Source organism: Camelus bactrianus, chromosome 28 (assembly GCF_048773025.1).
Source record: "Camelus bactrianus isolate YW-2024 breed Bactrian camel chromosome 28, ASM4877302v1, whole genome shotgun sequence".
In the NCBI taxonomy this organism is placed as follows: Eukaryota; Metazoa; Chordata; class Mammalia; order Artiodactyla; family Camelidae; genus Camelus; species Camelus bactrianus.
In genome coordinates this window covers 8,854,754-8,872,280 of record NC_133566.1, presented here as the reverse complement: position 1 = coordinate 8,872,280, position 17,527 = coordinate 8,854,754, and the positions used below count along the sequence as shown (strand labels likewise).

Below are 17,527 nucleotides of genomic sequence, written 5' to 3'. Positions count from 1 at the left end.
TTTTGTTTATCCATTCATTCATCCATCTGTGGGTTGCTTCCACCTTTTGACTATTATGAATAATACTGTTAGAAACATGAGTGTGCAAATATGTTTTGAGTCCCTGCTTTCAATTCTGGGTATACACCGAGAAGTGGGATTGCTGGATTAAGTGGTAATTGTATTTTTAATTTTTTAAGGAACTGCCGTATCATTTTCCATAGTGGTGTATCATTTGACATTCTCGCCAGCAGTGCACAAAGGGTTGCAAGGCTCTACGTCTTCACTGACACTTGTCATAGTCTGTTTTCTTGATAGTGCCCAGCCTTGTGGGCGTGCGGTAGCATCTCAGTGTAGTTTTGATAGGCATTTCCCTAATGATTAGTGATGCTGAGCATCTTTTCTTGGCCTTACTGGCCATTTGTATGTCTTTGGAGAAGGGTCCATTAAAATCCTTTGCCCACTTTTGAATTTGATTGTTTTCCTATGACTTGATGTTTTCCAATAGCCCTTCTGAGGTTCAGAGAATCACTTGGTAGGTGATTTTTAGATTGTTTTACCCTTTTAACACACTGACACATTTCTTGGACTCCTTAGCCCACACATTCCTTTAAATACCTTTACCCTAATTCTGTGTAGATTATCTGTTTTTGGAACTTCTGTAAATGCTTGATTGGCTTTTTCATATTTAGTTCAGCTAAACCTTTACTACTATTTTTGTAGTGTCAGAATGTGTTCAGCCAATTTGACTGTTAGGTTTGTTGCATTTATTGCATTTTTATTTTTCAATTTATTGTTATGAAAGTAATTTCTGCAGACATTACATGAAAGATTGAGGAAAACGTAGGAAGAATGCTTCCCCAAGGTCACTGTAGTGATTTGTGGGTGATGTGTCTGGAGAAGTCAGTTTGTTGAATTCCAGTGAAGATAAATTTCTCAGTAGTAGTCTCATAATTACCATTTACTGTCAGATCCAATTCTGACTGTACACTTAAGAGTTCTGGAGTATTTGCTTATTACAGGACACTGTCCTAGTTCCTAAAGGTTACGCACAGATGGCTAAAACACAGTCATCACCCAAAGAACTGTAGTCTCTTGAAGGAGACAGATAATGTAAATTAAAAGTTCCAATGCAGGTAGAATTGTGTTTTACAAAAGAGGTACAGTGAGAGTGACAAAGGATTGTTGGGAATTAGGGAATTATTGTAACTGATGGATCAGAGGTACTTTCATGGAAGATGTGGCGTTGAAACTAAGACTGGAATTATGAATAGGAATTTGAGAGGCAGAAGCAAGGGAAGTGTCCTGTAGGCTGAGGGGAATATGATCGTGAAAGCGCCTGGCTGGTCCCCTCGGAGCAGGAGATGACCCAGTGATACAGAAGTGGGAGGTGAGAAGGTGTAGCGGACTGTTTCCTGTGTTTACTTAGGGTCAGAGGTTGGCTGACTTTGTGCTTTTAAAAAAATAGGCATCTTTGATGGCTTTTGTGAGTGAGACTGATGTGTTTGGCTTTGTGTTGAAGAGAGCTCTAGTATTGGTATAAAAGGGAATGAGGAAGGCAAGATTTGGACAGTGTAACGAAGGGGTGGCTGCTGGAGTGCCGTCGAGGTGTGGAAGGGCCCCCGGGGTGAAAGGAGTGGGCGTATGAGAACACGGTGGTAGAAGTAACAGCATGAACAGTTTGAACATGCAGGTGAGGGGCAGACAGGAAGGCGACAAAGATGGCGGAGATTTATAAACTGGCTGACTTAAAGTGTTAACCTGTTAATATGTTATGTGTGCTTCTCTTTTTTCTTAGTAGGAAAGTACTATTCTACTTTATTAATCTTTTCAGAGACGAATTGAGGATTTTTTAAAACTTCTGTCTCTCGTTTCTTTCTACGACATTCTTTTCTGTACTACTTTTGTTTTATCGTAGTTTAGTTGGTATTTCTTGTTTACTCACTAGATACTCTCAGCTTATGAATTTTTATTGAGGTTCCACAAGCTAATGTGTAGTGGTGTCATTGTCATTTTGTTCTAAATATTTTGTGTATAGTTACGCTTGTCAGTTTCTGGTGTATACTATTATTGTTTACATGTTCATGTTACCTTCTGTGTCGTGGATACACATAATTCAGGTGCATAACAACCTATAAAAAAGTGGAAAAAAATGGTGACCTTGGTTCATTTAGTGTCCCAAATGGGCCACTCCAAGACTGGAAAGTCAGATGCTTGCACATGATACTGTAAAGTAGCGTACTACTAGGGTTTGAATTCATTGTTTATTATCAAGCTTTTTTTTCCATCTTACCAGGATCTTGAGACTGCAGGAACAGGATTTGTGAAGGTTTATCTTTTATTTCCTAGATTACCCGGAAGTATCATTTTCTTGAAGTCACTGCCTTTCTATTAGAAAAGAAAGGAGATGTTCATGGTGCCTTCTTAACCAGGAGGCCACCCATGCCCAGCTCCTGCTGTGCCTAGAAGGCCTGTCAGGAAGGACACCAGGAGGGGACTGCAGAACAGTGACCGACCTTGGGTCACTGCTGGGCCCAGGCAACAAGAAGCAACGAGTCCCTGTGGGCAGGAGGCCGGCATGTGCACGGACAGCAGAGCAGAGGTCCTGGCACCAGGAGTCCGGGTGGGCACTGGGGTGCAGACTTCAGTCTCCCTTCTCCACCCACTGGCCTAGCTCTGCGTGGGGCGATGGCCAGCCAGGGGCTTTAGGAAGGATGGAAAAAGTGAAGTTAGAGGTAGAAGGAACTTCCCAGGGCTCACGTGGGGGTGAGTCCAGGGTGGGCGGTGCTGGCTTCCTGAGGCCAGGACAGCTCTGCTGCATCCCCGCTCACCCGGGCCAGGAGCGCCCCCCCCGGTGTGAGCGGTTGGCACATGGCCAGCACCCTCTCCTTGAGCAGGGCAGGTCACCCCAGGGTCACGAGATTGTGAGTTCAGGGGTGGGTACTCCCGCCTCCTCACTGTGACCCTGTCTGAGCCTCAGTTTCTTCACCTTGAAATGGGGGGAGGGTAACAGTGCCGGCCTGGCCAAGGCAGGAGGCAGAGGTGGGTCCAGGCTTTAGCTCCAGGAGAGTCTGGAGGGGTTAAGGGAGGAAGGGAGCTTCCTGGCAGGAGTGCAGGTGGGAGACTGAAGGGGCACCTGAGGGGCCATGTGACAGGCAGCAGGGTGGGTGGGGCAGAGAGGAGGCAGTTGGATGTCAAAGTCACAGCCAGAGACTGAGGTCTGACCCCACCCTCATCCTCCAAAGAATAGGTCACTCTTGATGTGAGGAGGCAGAGGTGGGAGGGGTCTCTGCACTGACATGGGCTCAGGTTCAGAGAGTGGGGCTGCAGGGAGGCTGGGAGATGCCTGGAATGAACTTTCTTCTCTGCCCCACTGTCCTGCATCCCCTCTGGCTGGGTTTGTAGATCCTTCCCTGAAAGATGGGATTGGGGAGGGGTGAGTTCAGAGAGGCCACAGAGGCCCAGAATGGTAATGACCCCCATGGCCACCATGGGGCGTTTAGGCAGGCCCAGAGCCCGTGGGGCCATGCCAGTCTGTCTGTCCAGATGGGCACAGCCGAGGCTACTGTTGCCTGTGGCCCTGGCCGGGGCCGCCCACTGTTCCCACCCAGGCCTAGGTGGGAGAGGGCGTACCGGGCCCCTGACTTCCTGTCACCCTTTGAAATGTGAGGGCTTGGCTTCTCTGTTTAATTCAACAGGAAGTGGTCAGAGTAGTTGAAATCCCTTTTCTCTCCCAGTCTGCACATTTAGGTTCCAACCTAGTCTTTTTCCCTGAAAGATCAGCATGTAACTGTAGGTCTGAGTGGAGCACTGTTTTTTTTTTAACATTTTTTTATTGAGTTATAGTCAGTTTACAATGTGTCAATTTCCAGTCTAGAGCACAATTTTTCACTACACATGAACATACATATTCATTGTCACATTCTTTTTTGTTCTGAGCTACCATAAGATCTTGTATATATTTCCCTGTGCTATATAGTATATTCTTGTTTATCTATTCTGCATATGCCTGTCAGTATCTGCAAATTTTGAACTACTAGTCTGTCCCTTCCCACACCCCACCCCTTGGCAACCAGAAGTTTGTATTCTATGTCTATGAGTCTGTTACTGTTTTGTATTTATATGTGTATATACATATATATATATATATATTTTTTTTTTTTTTTAAGACTCCACATATGAGCGATTTTATATGGTATTTTTCTTCCTCTTTCTGGCTTACTTCCCCAGGAGAGAGAGGGCTAGACGAGGAGAGGCAGGCCCAGGAGAGGGCAGGCCCAGGAGAGAGGGCAGGCCATGTGAGGGCAGGCCAAGGAGATAGTGGGCAGGACCAGGAGATGGAAGGACCAGAAGAGAGCAGGCCCAGGGGTGGGCAAACCCTAGGGCAGACCCAGGTGAGGGCAGGCCCAGGTGCGGGCAGGCCCAGGAGAGGGCTGGCCCAGGTGAGGGCAGGTACAGGAGAAGTCCTATTAGACTTCCAAGAGATGACGTTGAGAGGCAATGGGTATTTGAGTCTGGAATACAGGAGGGAGGTCTAGATTGGAAATAGCAGTTTGGAAGTTGTCAACTTCTAGAGAATACATAAAGCCCTAAGGCTGATGGGGGCAGCAGCAGAAAGTAGTAGAGGCCAGAAGACAGCCTCAGGGGTGCTGTGTGCCAGCATTCAGGGGCTGGGACTGAGAAGACTGGCCAGGGCCGTGGGAGGAAACCAGAGCAGCCTGAGGCCTGGGAAGCCCCGTGAGGAAAGGGCTTGAGGAAGTCGGGGAGAGCAGCGGTGGGAAGTGTGGCTGCCGGGCCGTGCAAGGAGAGGACAGAGTTCCCCGTGGAGTCAGCACCTGGTGGGTGGTGGGTGACCCTGTCATGAGCAGTTGCAGTCAGTGGACATGCTTGCTTGGATGGAAAATGAGAGGAATCAGAGGAAGCGAATGGGAACAGCTCCTTTGCAGGGGCAGGAGGCGTGTGTGCCGGAGAGCAGAGAGATGGGGCCACAGCTGGAGGGTGAACGCATCTTTTTTTTTTAAGATGAGGGAAATAACAGTGTATGCTAATAGAAAAGATAGGTTAAAAGGGTAAATTAGTAACACCACATTCACTTAGGTCAGGGGAGTTGCAGGTGAGGGCAGGTATGGGCACAGAAATGCCCCTGAGAGAGTCAGCTTCAAAACACTTGCCAGGTCCAGTCCCCTCAAGACCAGCTCCCAGGAGTGTCAGCCACTTAGGAACTCTACCGCCCCCTGCAGTTTTGATCCTGGCAGGGCCAGAAACCATAATTAGCCAGCTGAGGGAGGAAGGATGGAGTTAGGCAGGAAGAAGAGGCCTGCCCTGCCTTCCACTCCTCCTGCCAGTGGTCAGCCAGCAGCATGGCCTTGCTGAGTAACTGATGTGGTGTTTCCATAGTTATGTGGTTAAAAAGTTCTCAAATGTTATACCAAGCTCCCAAATAAGCCTTGGATTGATTCAAGATTTAATTGGTGGAAATAAAAGCAAAAAATAAAATAAAGTGAAGAAAGCGTGTAAACATAAGGCTGAGCCACAGAGCAGGGTCAGCAGGCGTGTGGAAACACGTTTTCATTTCATCGAGAGCGTGTGTTGGTTTCTCAAGTTTGTACTTAATGATACATATTGCCACAATCTCTGAAACCATGAAAACAGCTTTCTGCTGTTTGCATCTGCTAAGTTCCCTGGAGACTGGCTGGGGCCCAGAGGGATGGGGAAAGGAATAAACTGAGGGATAAGGAGATAGAGATTTTTGGTGGGGAGCTCTCTGGGGGACTAGGCCTTCAGCATCCTTTGGTTCCACCCCACTCTAACCACAGTTGCATACAAACATGACTTTCTCAGGGGCAAGCCTCACTTCTGGAAATGTCCCAAAACACTCAGCCACCTAGCACCAACATTTGAAAGGAATCCAAAATGGCCCACAAGCAATTGGAGAGATTTGAAATGCATTAGGCTCCCACGTGCGCACCGGGCCTCTGGGCCTCTGTGCGCACTCACAGGGACACTGGCTCTGGAGGGACAGTTGAGGGACAGTTGAGGGTCAGTGCTGTTGCTAGGCTACGACTGTTCCGGACGAAACATTCCGAGCCGCTGAGCTTTGCAGCCAAGGTGTGGAAGCGAGACCTCTGTGGCTCTTCTGTAGTGCCAGCGCTGAGATCGGGAGGCGGCAAGAGGCCAGGAGGGAAGTGAGCGGTGTCGGAAGGCGATAAGCCAAATGAAGAAGAGACTCGCTAAGTTTGTGAGCTGGGTGGGCTTCAGCGCCCGTCAGAGAGAGCGCAGGGATCATGAGCACCCCGTGCCTAGGTATCCCATCCGTAAGCACGAACTAAAGAAGTTCCACAAAGCCGCATATCTTGGCGATCTGGACACAGTGGAGGTGTTGCTGTTACGTAAGAAGAATTTCGTACACAGCAGAGACAGGAACAACAGGTAACAGCGGCGGGGCAGGGCGGGGCGGGCCTGGGAGGAGCTGCCAAATAAGGTTGTAAGACATGAATTTTAAATTGCCTTCCCATGTCAGAGATGTTGAAGTGTGAGACAATGAGCATGTTAGAATCATTGAAGTACAGTGTTCTCTCGCATCCTTGCAGCAGCAAAGTAGATATACTATCATTTTACTGAATTGAAATGTTGTCTTTGTAAAATAGTAATGGTAACAATTATAATATTACCTAACAATTATTGAGCTGTTATTTTGTGCAAGGAACTGCCAGACATTTTGCATAGCTTTTCATTTAAGCATCACAGTGGGGTCCTGTAAGATAACTACTACTTCATGCCCATTTTGTTGATGAGGAAATTGAGGCACAGACAGGCTAATTGAGAGCTAATAAGTGACAGTGTTAAAGTAGAAGTCAGACCCAAGCTGAGCTGAATCTCAACGGCATGCCCTTTCTATTCAAACAGGTAGTTCTTCCATTAATGTGGTGAGTAATAAGAGCTAATAAATACTGTTCTTTCCCCATAGAAAGAACTAAGAAGACTAAATGTTAGTTTTAAAGGGGTAGGAATAGCATGCTGTTGAATGTTTACAATTACGTGAGTAACTGTATCTTTGAACTAGTATGCTCTAATTTCCTAAACAGTCCTCTTACGTTCGCAGGACTGCCCTACACTTAGCCTGCACGAGTGGCCAGTCACCAGTGGTGACTCTCCTTATAGGGTGGCGTTGTGATCTGAATGCTCGTGACAAGGAAGGCAAGACAGCTCTCATCAAGGTGTGTAGCAGCCAACCGTGTCCACGTGAGATGGATTTGATTTAATTACTTAGAATAAAAATGAATTTACCTGTTTTAAATATAATGAACTGCTGGGACTTGAGGAATGTTAACTTGGAATGCCTGGCACTTACAGTCTGTTTCTTGCTGCGATACCAACAGGCTGTACAATGCCGGAAAGAAGCGTGTGTCAGTATCCTGCTGGAACAGGGTGCTGACCCAAATCTTGTGGACGACTTTCAAAACACTGCTCTGCATTACGCCGTCTTGGCTGGAAATACATCAGTTGCAGCAGAGCTGCTCCGCTATGATGCAAATATCGAGGCGATAAACAAGGTACAGCTCAACTGACTTTATTTACAAGATATTTGAAATACAGGGTCTTTTCTAGCTATAGGTGTTTTATTTATAGTAATATGTTTACTGAATACAATACATCAGGCCCTGTTATCATGGAAACAACTCCAAAGCCAAGGCCAGAGGCTAGAGGTAGTGCCCACAGAAAGGGCAGAGCTCTGTCTCCCAGCCACACTTGTACCCCAGAAGGAACAGCTTCCCATTAGGAAGTGCCTGGGAGTGGGTGGTAGGCTCAGAGCCTACAGAAGATGAAGGCTTGCGGGGAGTGAAGTGATGGCAGGGGCTGGGTGCCTGCCTGGGGATGGGTGGGAGGAGGAAGGAACCCAGTACCCAGCAGGGGGAGCTGGGTGACTGCACCTGGGCAGGGGAGGCAGCAAGCCACAGGCCCTGAGCACCCCAGGATCCCAGGTTCTCGAATCTGGGCAAGTGAGGTCAGGTCCTGTTTGACAGCCAGCAGGGGCATTCACTTGTGCTGGTGGCCACATGGCCCTCCACGTACACCTTCACCTTGGGGTCTTCCACGCTCAGCCTGGTGCAGCTCCCCTGCGGGGCTGTGGCTGTAGGTGGGGATCAAGTGATGGCGCAGCTGGTCCTCCTGCTTTTTCTCCTGGCTCTCCCCTGAAGATTTTGATTGAATAAATGTACTCAGGTCTAGACGCAGGTATTTAGAAATACTTCCCTGAGATTCTGATACAAGCCTTGGTTAAGGACTATTGAATGGATTCGTGTAATGCATGTAAATTCACAGATCTCAAAAATAAGACATCTCTGGAAGAGCGGGGGTTTGATAGATGCTACTGCTTTCAGTGCTCTGCTTTCCAGCCATGTTAGCCTGACTTTTACCCGTCTCTTCCTCTGTGACTGAGGAGTTTATTGGCAATATTACTGGCAGTATCTATTGCCTGGAAGAATAGCTCCTTTTCCTTTCTAACCACTGATCATTCAGTGGCTCTCAGACAGTCTTAGAAACTTGCTTGTGGTGAGGGATTCAATAAGTAGAGTCGGACCCTTTAAAGATACTGCACCTTTTGTTCCCATCCAGGTCATTAGGTCAACAGGGTTTTTCTGATCGCTATAATAGGAAATCATGAGCTTTCTTTTGGTTAAAGCTGTGTAACGGACTTTTGCAATATATCTGTTAGATTCACTGAGCTCTAGCATAATCAAGATGACAGTTTTTTTTTAAAATTAAAGTCTAATTGATTTACAGTGTTGTGATAGTTTCTGGTGTACAGCAAAGTGATTCAGTTATATTTATTCTTATTCAGTTATATATATCCTTATTCAGTTATATATACATTCTTAGTTATATATATGTTGTTCAGTTATATATATATTCTTACTCAGTTATGTATATTCTCATTCAGTTATATATATAGTTACTCAGTTATATATATTATTCAGTTATATATACATTCTTAGATACACACACACACACACACACACACACACATATTCTTTTCCATTATGGTTTATTACAGGATATTGAGTATAGTTCCCTGTAGTATATACAGTAGGACTTTGTTGTTCATGTATTTTATATGTAGTAATTTGTATCTGCTAGTCCAAAACTGCTAATTTATTCCTCTTCCACCCCCTTTCCCCTTCGGTAACCATCAGTTTGTTTTCTATGTCTGTGAGTCTATTTCTGTTTTGTAAATAAGTTCATTTGTATCGCATTTTTAGAATCCACACGTTAAGTGATATCCTATGGGATTTCTCTTTCACTTTCTGACTTACCTCACTCAGTATGTTAATCTCTAGGTCCTTCCATGTTGCTGCAAATGGCATTATTTCATTCTTTTTTATGGCTAAGTTATATTGCATTATATATAAGTATACCATGCAAGATGGCAGTTTTAAACATCAAGGCCCATGACATTAGTAACAAATTGGAATTGTTCTAATAATTTAGTTTCGGCCATCTCATGAACTAATTATCCATTTGATTAACAATTGGGGAGAATTAGATACAGGTAGATTGTAGTTTTAGTAGGCATTGGAAAAATTCTTGAAGCAGTTATCATGAGCCTTTTTAAAGTGTATTTATCTTACAATATATTTTTTTAATTGAGGTATAGTTGATGTACTATATTATATGTTACAGGTATACAGTTGAGTGTTTCACAAATTTTTAAGGGTTATGCTCCACTTACGGTTATTATAAACTATTGGCTCTATTCCCCATGTTGTGCAGTACATCCTTGTACCTTATTTTATGCCTGATTGTTTATACCTCTTAATCCTTAATCCTAATTATCCATTTGATTAACAATCAGGGAGAATTCGATACAGATAGATTGTAGTTTTAGTAGGCATTGGAAACATTCTTGAAGTGGGTATTATGAGTCTTAATCACAATCTTTATTACATGTTGGGGCCCAGTGTTTTTGTGTGTAAGACGTATGATTCTAAAGAAAGGCAAGGTTTTACATACAAATAGTTGATCTATACCCAACTGTTTGGAAACACAGCAAACATAAAAACACAAGTGGGCTATAGACTAAACATGGCCCTGGATATGTTCAGTTTGTCTCCACACATTGAGTCAACATTTAAAATTTAGGAGACTTGTGCAGAAATCTACACTTCAGAACTTCTCCTAAAGAATCAAATCTGGTTCCCCTTGAGCCCAGGCCTTTGTGGTCTGCAGAGGTGGCCCCTTCTCGGTGGGGGGTGTGTTCTCCAGTTTGCTGTCCTCACTTGTGACCTTCACTTACTCGGGCCACCTATGTTGCCTCTGTAAGCATTTGAATTTACAATTCCTGTTGTATATTTTGATAAATATTTCAAGATTTTAAAGATAGTCTATGTTAATTTATAGTCTACTTCATATTTTATAATAATCCCTAAGAGTGGGATGGAATTTTTCAAATTAGAATTTATAAGTTGGTTTAAGAAAAACTTTTTCTTTACATGCAGGTAGTCATATTCCCATTGGAATGTCTGCAAGCTTTATGAGATCAGTCGTAGTTGTAATTGGATAGGTTATGCATGTTGCAGACAGTATGGTATCTTTCTCCTCAGCGTGGCTCCTTAGAAATGTAGTTGATTTGGCAGCTAAATGGTTCTCTCTCTGGAGCAGTGTTTAGTGTCGGGAGTAGTAGTTGAGCAGTAAGGTAACTAGAGAATGCCTGACACACGCTGCAATAGAAGCGAAGGTTCTTGGAACCAGCAAATGTCTGAAGTGGGTTTCAGAGAGTGACTTCACAGGGAAACTTTGGATGAGGTCAAGGAGGAACCTTTTAAAGAGAAGGAGCACAGAGCGGCGAGGAAGAAGGGGCTACTTTTTATTTACTTTATAGTGTATGTTTAAGTTCAAAGATTTAAGTTTTTAAGTTCAGTTTTGAAATTTATATGTAATTTTGTACATTGTCAACTGTTTTTACTGTTTTACAGTATAACATGACACCATTTTTACTCGCCGTCAGGAAGAACAAAGAAGAAATGGTCAAATTTTTGATGGAGAACGGGGCAAATGTACATGCAGTTGACAAGCTGCAAAGGTACAATAGTTTGTTCTCTCTCTCTCTCTCTTTTTGTTTAATCTTAATGTTGTTCTAGAATAGTAACAGCCAATCAGAAAGATTAACTTAATAAGAAAAGGATTAAGTTAGAATCAACACATCATCAGTTAGGTAGAAAAGCAATTATTCTGCCTGGTGTCACAAAGAACAGTATGCAGCAGGATTCATCTTCCTTTATGATAGTGACTGATGTAATTTGCAACCTGATTTTTTTGGTCATACAGTCTTAAAATAGTTCAGGGGTTTCATTTTAGTTTTATTAGTATGGACTCTAGTTTTTATTTACCTTATGAGACTGTTGAATTTCTTCATTCTTTTATAATTTGTTTTAACCTCTTCTTGGTATATATTTTTTTCTTAAAAGATGCATATTAAACAAAGAGGAGTTTGTTTTGCTTTTTGGATGACTCTGCTTTAAATTACTTTCTTTGAAGGATACTGATGTTATTAGGTTATCACTGAGTGAGTATCTCTAAGAGAGTAACTATGACCAGATACTGTGGGCTTGTCAGTTTTTATCCTTTTTCATTTCAAGTACAGTTTGATGTTTTTATTTTTAATTGATAACGGTAGAAGGAAGAAAAATAGCTTTAATTATTGAATAAACATTCCCTTTAAAGAAGACAAGTCTTAGGTGGATGATAAAGAGGAAAGAGCTGGGCTTTAGAGTCAGACGAGTTTGAATTCCCAGCTCTCCTGCTGGCCAGGTGTGTTACCTGGGGGACATGACTTATCACCAACCAGTATGTTTCCTGTCACGTAAAGGAGGGTCGTAGTACATCCTTCAAGGGGGGTTGTGCCTAAGAAAGACCATGCGTAGACTGTTCAGGTTAGTGCCGGGCACATGCTTCTCAGCGTGATTAACTGCAGCCGTGACTATTTTTATTGCCTTTTTTATTCATATTACTGTTTTCAGCCTGCAAACAGCTTCTCCTTACCTGACCTCTAGCTGATTTTAAAGTATTGTATTTCAGACGAGGGAAGAAATGGGGAATCCTTTATTTAAATCTTTACCTACTTCAGATAAGTGACCTCAGCATCCTTCTCCATCAGAGGACTTTAAATTAGCAACTTCTACTATGTGCTACCCAAGTAGGACAGGAGGCTTCTTTTTTGTCCCTCTGTTTTAGCCTTGGAGGTAGTTTGCAAAGATGAGCACTCAAGCATGTAAATGGTCAGTTCTCCAGGGGTGGGCAGGATATTAACTTGGTAAAATAGATCAAATTAACTGTTTAAGTTAAGCTAACTAAGTTCCTAAGGGTGAAGTTGTCTCTTTTATTTTAGATCAGCACTCATACTTGCTGTGTATCATGACTCACCGGACATAGTCAAGCTGCTTCTTGAGAAACGTGTTAATGCCGATTCGCTAGATTCACACGGACGGACTGCTGAAGAATATGCTTATTGTAATGGTTTTGAACAGTAAGTGTTTACATTAAAGTGCCAGTTCTGTCTAAACTGAGGTTGAAAATGACCTAACTGTTACTTGTTACGTGACAGGTGAGAGTTCCTAGTTGGGAGCAGGCACTTTGGGGATGGCAGTGAGACCCTCCACATCATCAGCTGGAAACCAGCAAAAGGCCAGACTAGTGAGATGGAGCAGTGGGCACAGGGTTCTTTATCTCAGGGTTTGTAAGGTGTTTATCCTTAGGGTCCTGCTGTTCTCCATTTCATTCCAGTGTAACCCCAATGCATGGGGTACAAATAATGTCACATATCTGATTTTTCTAACTAGTTGTTTGGGTGTTAAAATGTTTAGTAGAGCAGAAAATCCTGTATTTTCCTTTGGGGACTTTCTTCTGTAATCTTGCTGTTGAATTTTCCAAGAACCTAAGGGATTGCCTAAGATCACAGTGACAGTCCTCTCCCACAAGGCATTGGGGCAGGGCGAGGGCATTCTAATCATTCTCTTGTTTCCCTTGATTCTGTTGCTGCAGCATTGGTACTAAAACTGGTTTTAACAGGATCTCTTCGGCAGCTGGGTCTGGGGTCTGGATGTTGCTCTCTAAAGACCTTTAATAAAATTTTTAAAAGAAGAAAAGGAAAAAGAAACTGGTCCTGCAGTCGGGTCATGATTGACCTCTGCTCCCGGGATGCCTGTGCTGATCCAGTTTCCGCGGTCTTCGTGGCGATGGACACGTAAACTTAAGAGTGACAGCTTGTTTAGTTCTCATACATATGCTTGTATGAGGTCATATATTTATAAATAAGTTTAACTACAAGTTATATAGTAGCTGAGGTGCCCTGAATTATAAACCACGAAGAACAGCTAGTCACCGTAATTTGTAACATTTTCTGAAAACTGCCACATTTAGATGTTACACCTATGAAAAAAACACACATTGGGTTTTATTTGGGATTCTCAAATAGTTCCAGCATTAAAGTTCAAGAACAAATTATTCCATTCTTCCACTGTTTCTCTGAGCATCTGGGGGATACATTATCTCATTAAATCTTCCTAATACTCTTACGAGTATTAATAACTAACTGCCTGACAGTAAGATCCCAGTTTTATAAAGGGAGACTTTGAGCTGAAGAGAAGCACCTTGTCCAGGAACAAATAGCTGTTGCTTATAGAGCTGGGACTTCTGAGTTCGAGATACTTTCCGTATGTCAGGGTCGCTCTAGTTAACTTTTACTGAGCTGTACTGCCCTCAGTTCATGACTACTTCACCTTACTTTTTTTCCTTTTTAAGTATACATCCTAAATTTAAAAGTGTAGATTGTACAAATTTGAAATATATGGGACAATTGAAGTTTTGATATTACCTCTGATATTGTCTGAAATAATCTAAGAACTTAATATATTTGGTAATTGTTTTTCATATTAGCATTCAAGTACTAATATTTATTTATCACTTTATACATAGCCTTTACCAACTGATTGTCGACTACAGAGCCGGAAAGATACCGAATACTTCCCCTCAAAATAGCGACCTAGGACAGAGTTCTGGTAATAAGTTACTGTTGTTGGGCCCACCATAGATACGGAAGTAAGATTGAGGAAATTTTGATAATGAAAGGGCAGTGATGAAAGCCAGTGTGTAAATTTCATGTATGTTTTTATTTTTTTAATTAATTTTTTCTTAATGGTCTAGTATTCAGAAGTATTTAAGAAGTTAATTGTAGGTAATTTAAAATCTGAGACAATATTGTCTTAAAAGAATTTCATTTGTTTAATCATGGCCCCTTAAATCCCATATTACATCTTTGTGTAGATATGAAAAACAGGTTTTTTTTACTTTGTTGTACATTTCCTGTAACATTATAACAAGTTGGCCTTGTTACAGAACTGGATCTTTAATTTTTACAGCAAATGGATTACATTGGGTAAATAAATGCTAGTTATTGCATAGTGATTAGTCTCACTAAAAAGTGATTGTCTTTAAAACTGGGAGCTTGGCAATACCTTCCTGGTGCTGTAAACAAATGGCCAACAATTAGAACTGCACAGCTGGGCCAGTGTGCAGCATACTAATAAGAGATTGTTTTTTAAAGGTACCTAGTGATAGGGCAGAAGTCAGGAAAGCAGTGCCTTGTTGAGAAGCACTGGTTACTTTTCACATCATTACACGAACAAGGGTTCTCTCACCAATTTCATTCCTCAGAAGTGCAAACAATGAGATATGCTGCCTTCATGAGAGTCAGATGTTTTCTTCTTTTTTGGGGATACTTGTCATGAAACTATATTTTGTTAGAACAAGGTTTTCTATTGCCATTAGTTGAAGGATTGTCATAATAAGTATTCAAATAGCACAACTCAGGACTCAACAAATTGTAATAAAAGCACAGAAGTGCTTCACATAAAAAATGACGACTGTTGCCTAGGTGTGACCCCTCGCGTGCTGTTCAGTCTGAACTGTATGAGGGCACCTTTAACTTGGTAGACCTTGATCAAGCAAAGAACTTCTGTTGTAGGAAATACAAAGATGGAAAAGACAGAGTTTTGGTCTTCAAGGTGCTCATAACACAACAGAGTTGCCCCTGGTTAATGTCTGTTTTTTTTTAACAGGACTTTCAAAGAAAACATTCTTATCTGTTAATTCATCCACTTAACAGATGACTATCAAGTGTGTTTTAGGTAGTAAGCACCACTCTGACGTTACAGAATGCAAACAGGTCAAAAGCAAAGTTCCTGGCCTCCGGGAGCTTGTTACTGTCATCACCATTTTTATGATTGGCTTTACTTTATTCTGTGCTTACTGTGTCCCAGAGCCCACGAGGACTTTGTAACTGTCTTTATGTATTTTTTATTGGTATTTAACATGTGCCAAATACTTCAAGTCCATGGTGAGGAAAGAAGTTTTTTAAAAGTGTGTAGGATGTCAGCTAAGCCATGCAGAGCGAGTAGAAGTTTGCCAGGGAAGGAGGCAGAAGGGCCGTGTTTGGTGGGTGGAACATCTTTGAAGATTACATTTGGCAGAAAGGACAGCGGTGCAAAGGCTAAGATGTGCCAGTGAACTTTGCAGGATCTATGAGTTTCATTTTGTTGGTGCAGAAAGGATGCTGTAGGAATGATTGGGAACGAGGTGACTACCTAGCTCAGGCATGCTTCTGAAAGCCTTTCTAGTAGTATAGAAAGGAGGAGGTCTGCTGTAGACCTTGGGAAATTTGTCAGAATGCTTTTAGCTGCAAATAATAATAGGAGCCCTAAGTAACAGTGGCTACAGCAACAGGAGTCAGGATTGTTTAGAAGGTTCAGTGATGTCATCAGGATCCCAGATGCTGTCCCTCCTTCAGCTGTGAGGCTGCTGGTGTTTGATGTCGCCTTTCCTGGTCTGCTGATTAGCAGCAGCTCCAAGCATCATCTTCTCACATGACAATATCCGCAGGCGAGGAGGGCTGCTTCTCTCTGCATGTTTTCTGTAACTAGGAAGGAAACAGACGCTTCCGTAGACTTCCCCTAGCATCTTATTGGCTGGGCTACATCACATGCTCATTCCTAAAGCAGCCACTGGGAAAGGAAATGCAGTTACTGTGATGACCGTAAAACAATCATTTCTCTTTCTGCAGCTAAGGAGAGTTTACCTTCTTCTCATCCTGGGGCAGAAAATATCCAAGAAAAGTTGCAATTGTCCAGCAAGGACAACGAAGAAGAAGTGGTTGTCGAGTTGGGAACCAGCAATGGCAGCTGCATGGATTCGGTGAAGAATGTTGAGCAGAAGAGTAAGAAGATTCGATTTGAGTCTTAGGGTCCTGTTATGACATAAAGCAGGGATGCACAAGCTTTTTCTGTAAAGGGCCAGAGAGTCAATATTTTAGGCCATGTGATGTCTGTCACATCCACTCATGTCTGCCATTGCAGTGTGAAAGCAGCCCTAGACCGTATGTGAGCGAATAGGGATGACCGTGCCCAGATAACACGAGGCTGACAAAGCCAAATGGTGGGGTGGGTTTGTCCCATGGGTGTCGTCCAGAAACACCACGCTATGTAAGCTTGACACTGTCAGTTTATGATACTGATTCTACTAATGATTATCATTCTTTTGTGAATCTCATAAAGTTTGGTTGGGATTTTGGTCCTTGAAAACAGCAGTTCACTTTAAAATATCAAATTTGGATAAACACCCTCTTTTTTTTGATAAATATAAAGGAGGGGAAGTGGTTTTTATGCATTAATTACCTACCAGTATACCGGTATTCACTCAAGTGTGTAGTCTCCAGGTGTGGTCCCAATGGAATGCTTTTTAACAAAAACATTGGTCTTATACTTTTAATATTCTGTGTTTTTCTATTGCCCGTATAAACTATTTTACTTTCTTCTTTAATAGAGATTTCAGTGATTAAGGTTGCACCGAGGTTTGAAGACATCTGTGTAAGCAGGTAGGATTTTATGGATTTTTAAAAATTACATGTTGACTAAGGGAACACAGAGAAAAGAAACAAGGCTTCTTGAGTGTCCTACTGTGGGTTAGACACCGTATTATGTACTTAGCATTTGTTACCTCATACAGTCCCCACAACAGCTTTGCAGAGTAGCTGTGCTGTTATAGCTTACTTGTAGTTAATTAGGCAACTGTAGTTTAAGGAGGTTGACTAGTTGACCCATGATTCCATGGTTAACAAGTAGTTGACCTGTGACTTAACCATCAGGCAGCCTGGCTCCCAAATCTGCTTTCTCATCCCTCAGCATAGACTTGTGTGACTTGTTTGTTTAAAGAAATGAACTCACTCATTTTTGATGTGTATTTTTCTCCAAAGTATTTCACCCAAACATGATATTGATGATTCACGGCCTCCATCAGATGGTAACTTAGATCTTGCTCCCAAGGTAAAGTGTTTTCTTGTGAAATTAATTTTTCTGCTCTGAATTTAGTTCTGTGTAGTATTTTCTCTTAAAATTTAGCAGTGTTCTGCTTATCATTGTTTTATGTTTGTGTGAGAAAGTTGGTCAGAGTAAACCATTTTATGAAAATATGGCAGGTTTTTTTTTTCTTTTTTTTTTTT

General features: G+C 42.4%; 2 protein-coding genes across 22 annotated transcripts in view; both read left to right on the top strand.

Annotated features, from left to right (window-relative positions):
- The window catches only part of LOC105068437 (uncharacterized), a 58,963-nt gene extending 46,094 nt beyond the window's left edge, over nucleotides 1–12,869 (top strand). For 14 of the 15 annotated variants that reach the window (XM_074354772.1, XM_074354773.1, XM_074354780.1 and 11 more), the window contains 5 exons: nucleotides 4,210–6,408; nucleotides 7,082–7,196; nucleotides 7,359–7,532; nucleotides 10,953–11,059; nucleotides 12,365–12,869. In XM_074354772.1, the coding sequence (XP_074210873.1) occupies nucleotides 6,194–6,408; nucleotides 7,082–7,196; nucleotides 7,359–7,532; nucleotides 10,953–11,059; nucleotides 12,365–12,506 (753 nt within the window). In that variant the 5' untranslated portion in view covers nucleotides 4,210–6,193 and the 3' untranslated portion in view covers nucleotides 12,507–12,869. The remainder of the gene's footprint in view (nucleotides 1–4,209; nucleotides 6,409–7,081; nucleotides 7,197–7,358; nucleotides 7,533–10,952; nucleotides 11,060–12,364) is intronic. The other variant, XM_074354777.1, reaches the window with a different exon arrangement.
- Nucleotides 12,870–13,577: 708 nt separating this feature from the next.
- Nucleotides 13,578–17,527, top strand: part of LOC141575481 (ankyrin repeat domain-containing protein 26-like) — a 48,894-nt gene continuing 44,944 nt past the window's right edge. For 3 of the 7 annotated variants that reach the window (XM_074354762.1, XM_074354763.1, XM_074354761.1), the window contains exons 1-4: nucleotides 13,581–14,033; nucleotides 16,094–16,246; nucleotides 16,852–16,903; nucleotides 17,282–17,351. In XM_074354762.1, the coding sequence (XP_074210863.1) occupies nucleotides 16,216–16,246; nucleotides 16,852–16,903; nucleotides 17,282–17,351 (153 nt within the window). In that variant the 5' untranslated portion in view covers nucleotides 13,581–14,033; nucleotides 16,094–16,215. Of the gene's footprint in view, nucleotides 14,034–16,093; nucleotides 16,247–16,851; nucleotides 16,904–17,281; nucleotides 17,352–17,527 lie in introns of all 7 variants that reach the window. The other 4 variants (XM_074354766.1, XM_074354764.1, XM_074354767.1 and 1 more) reach the window with 3 other exon arrangements.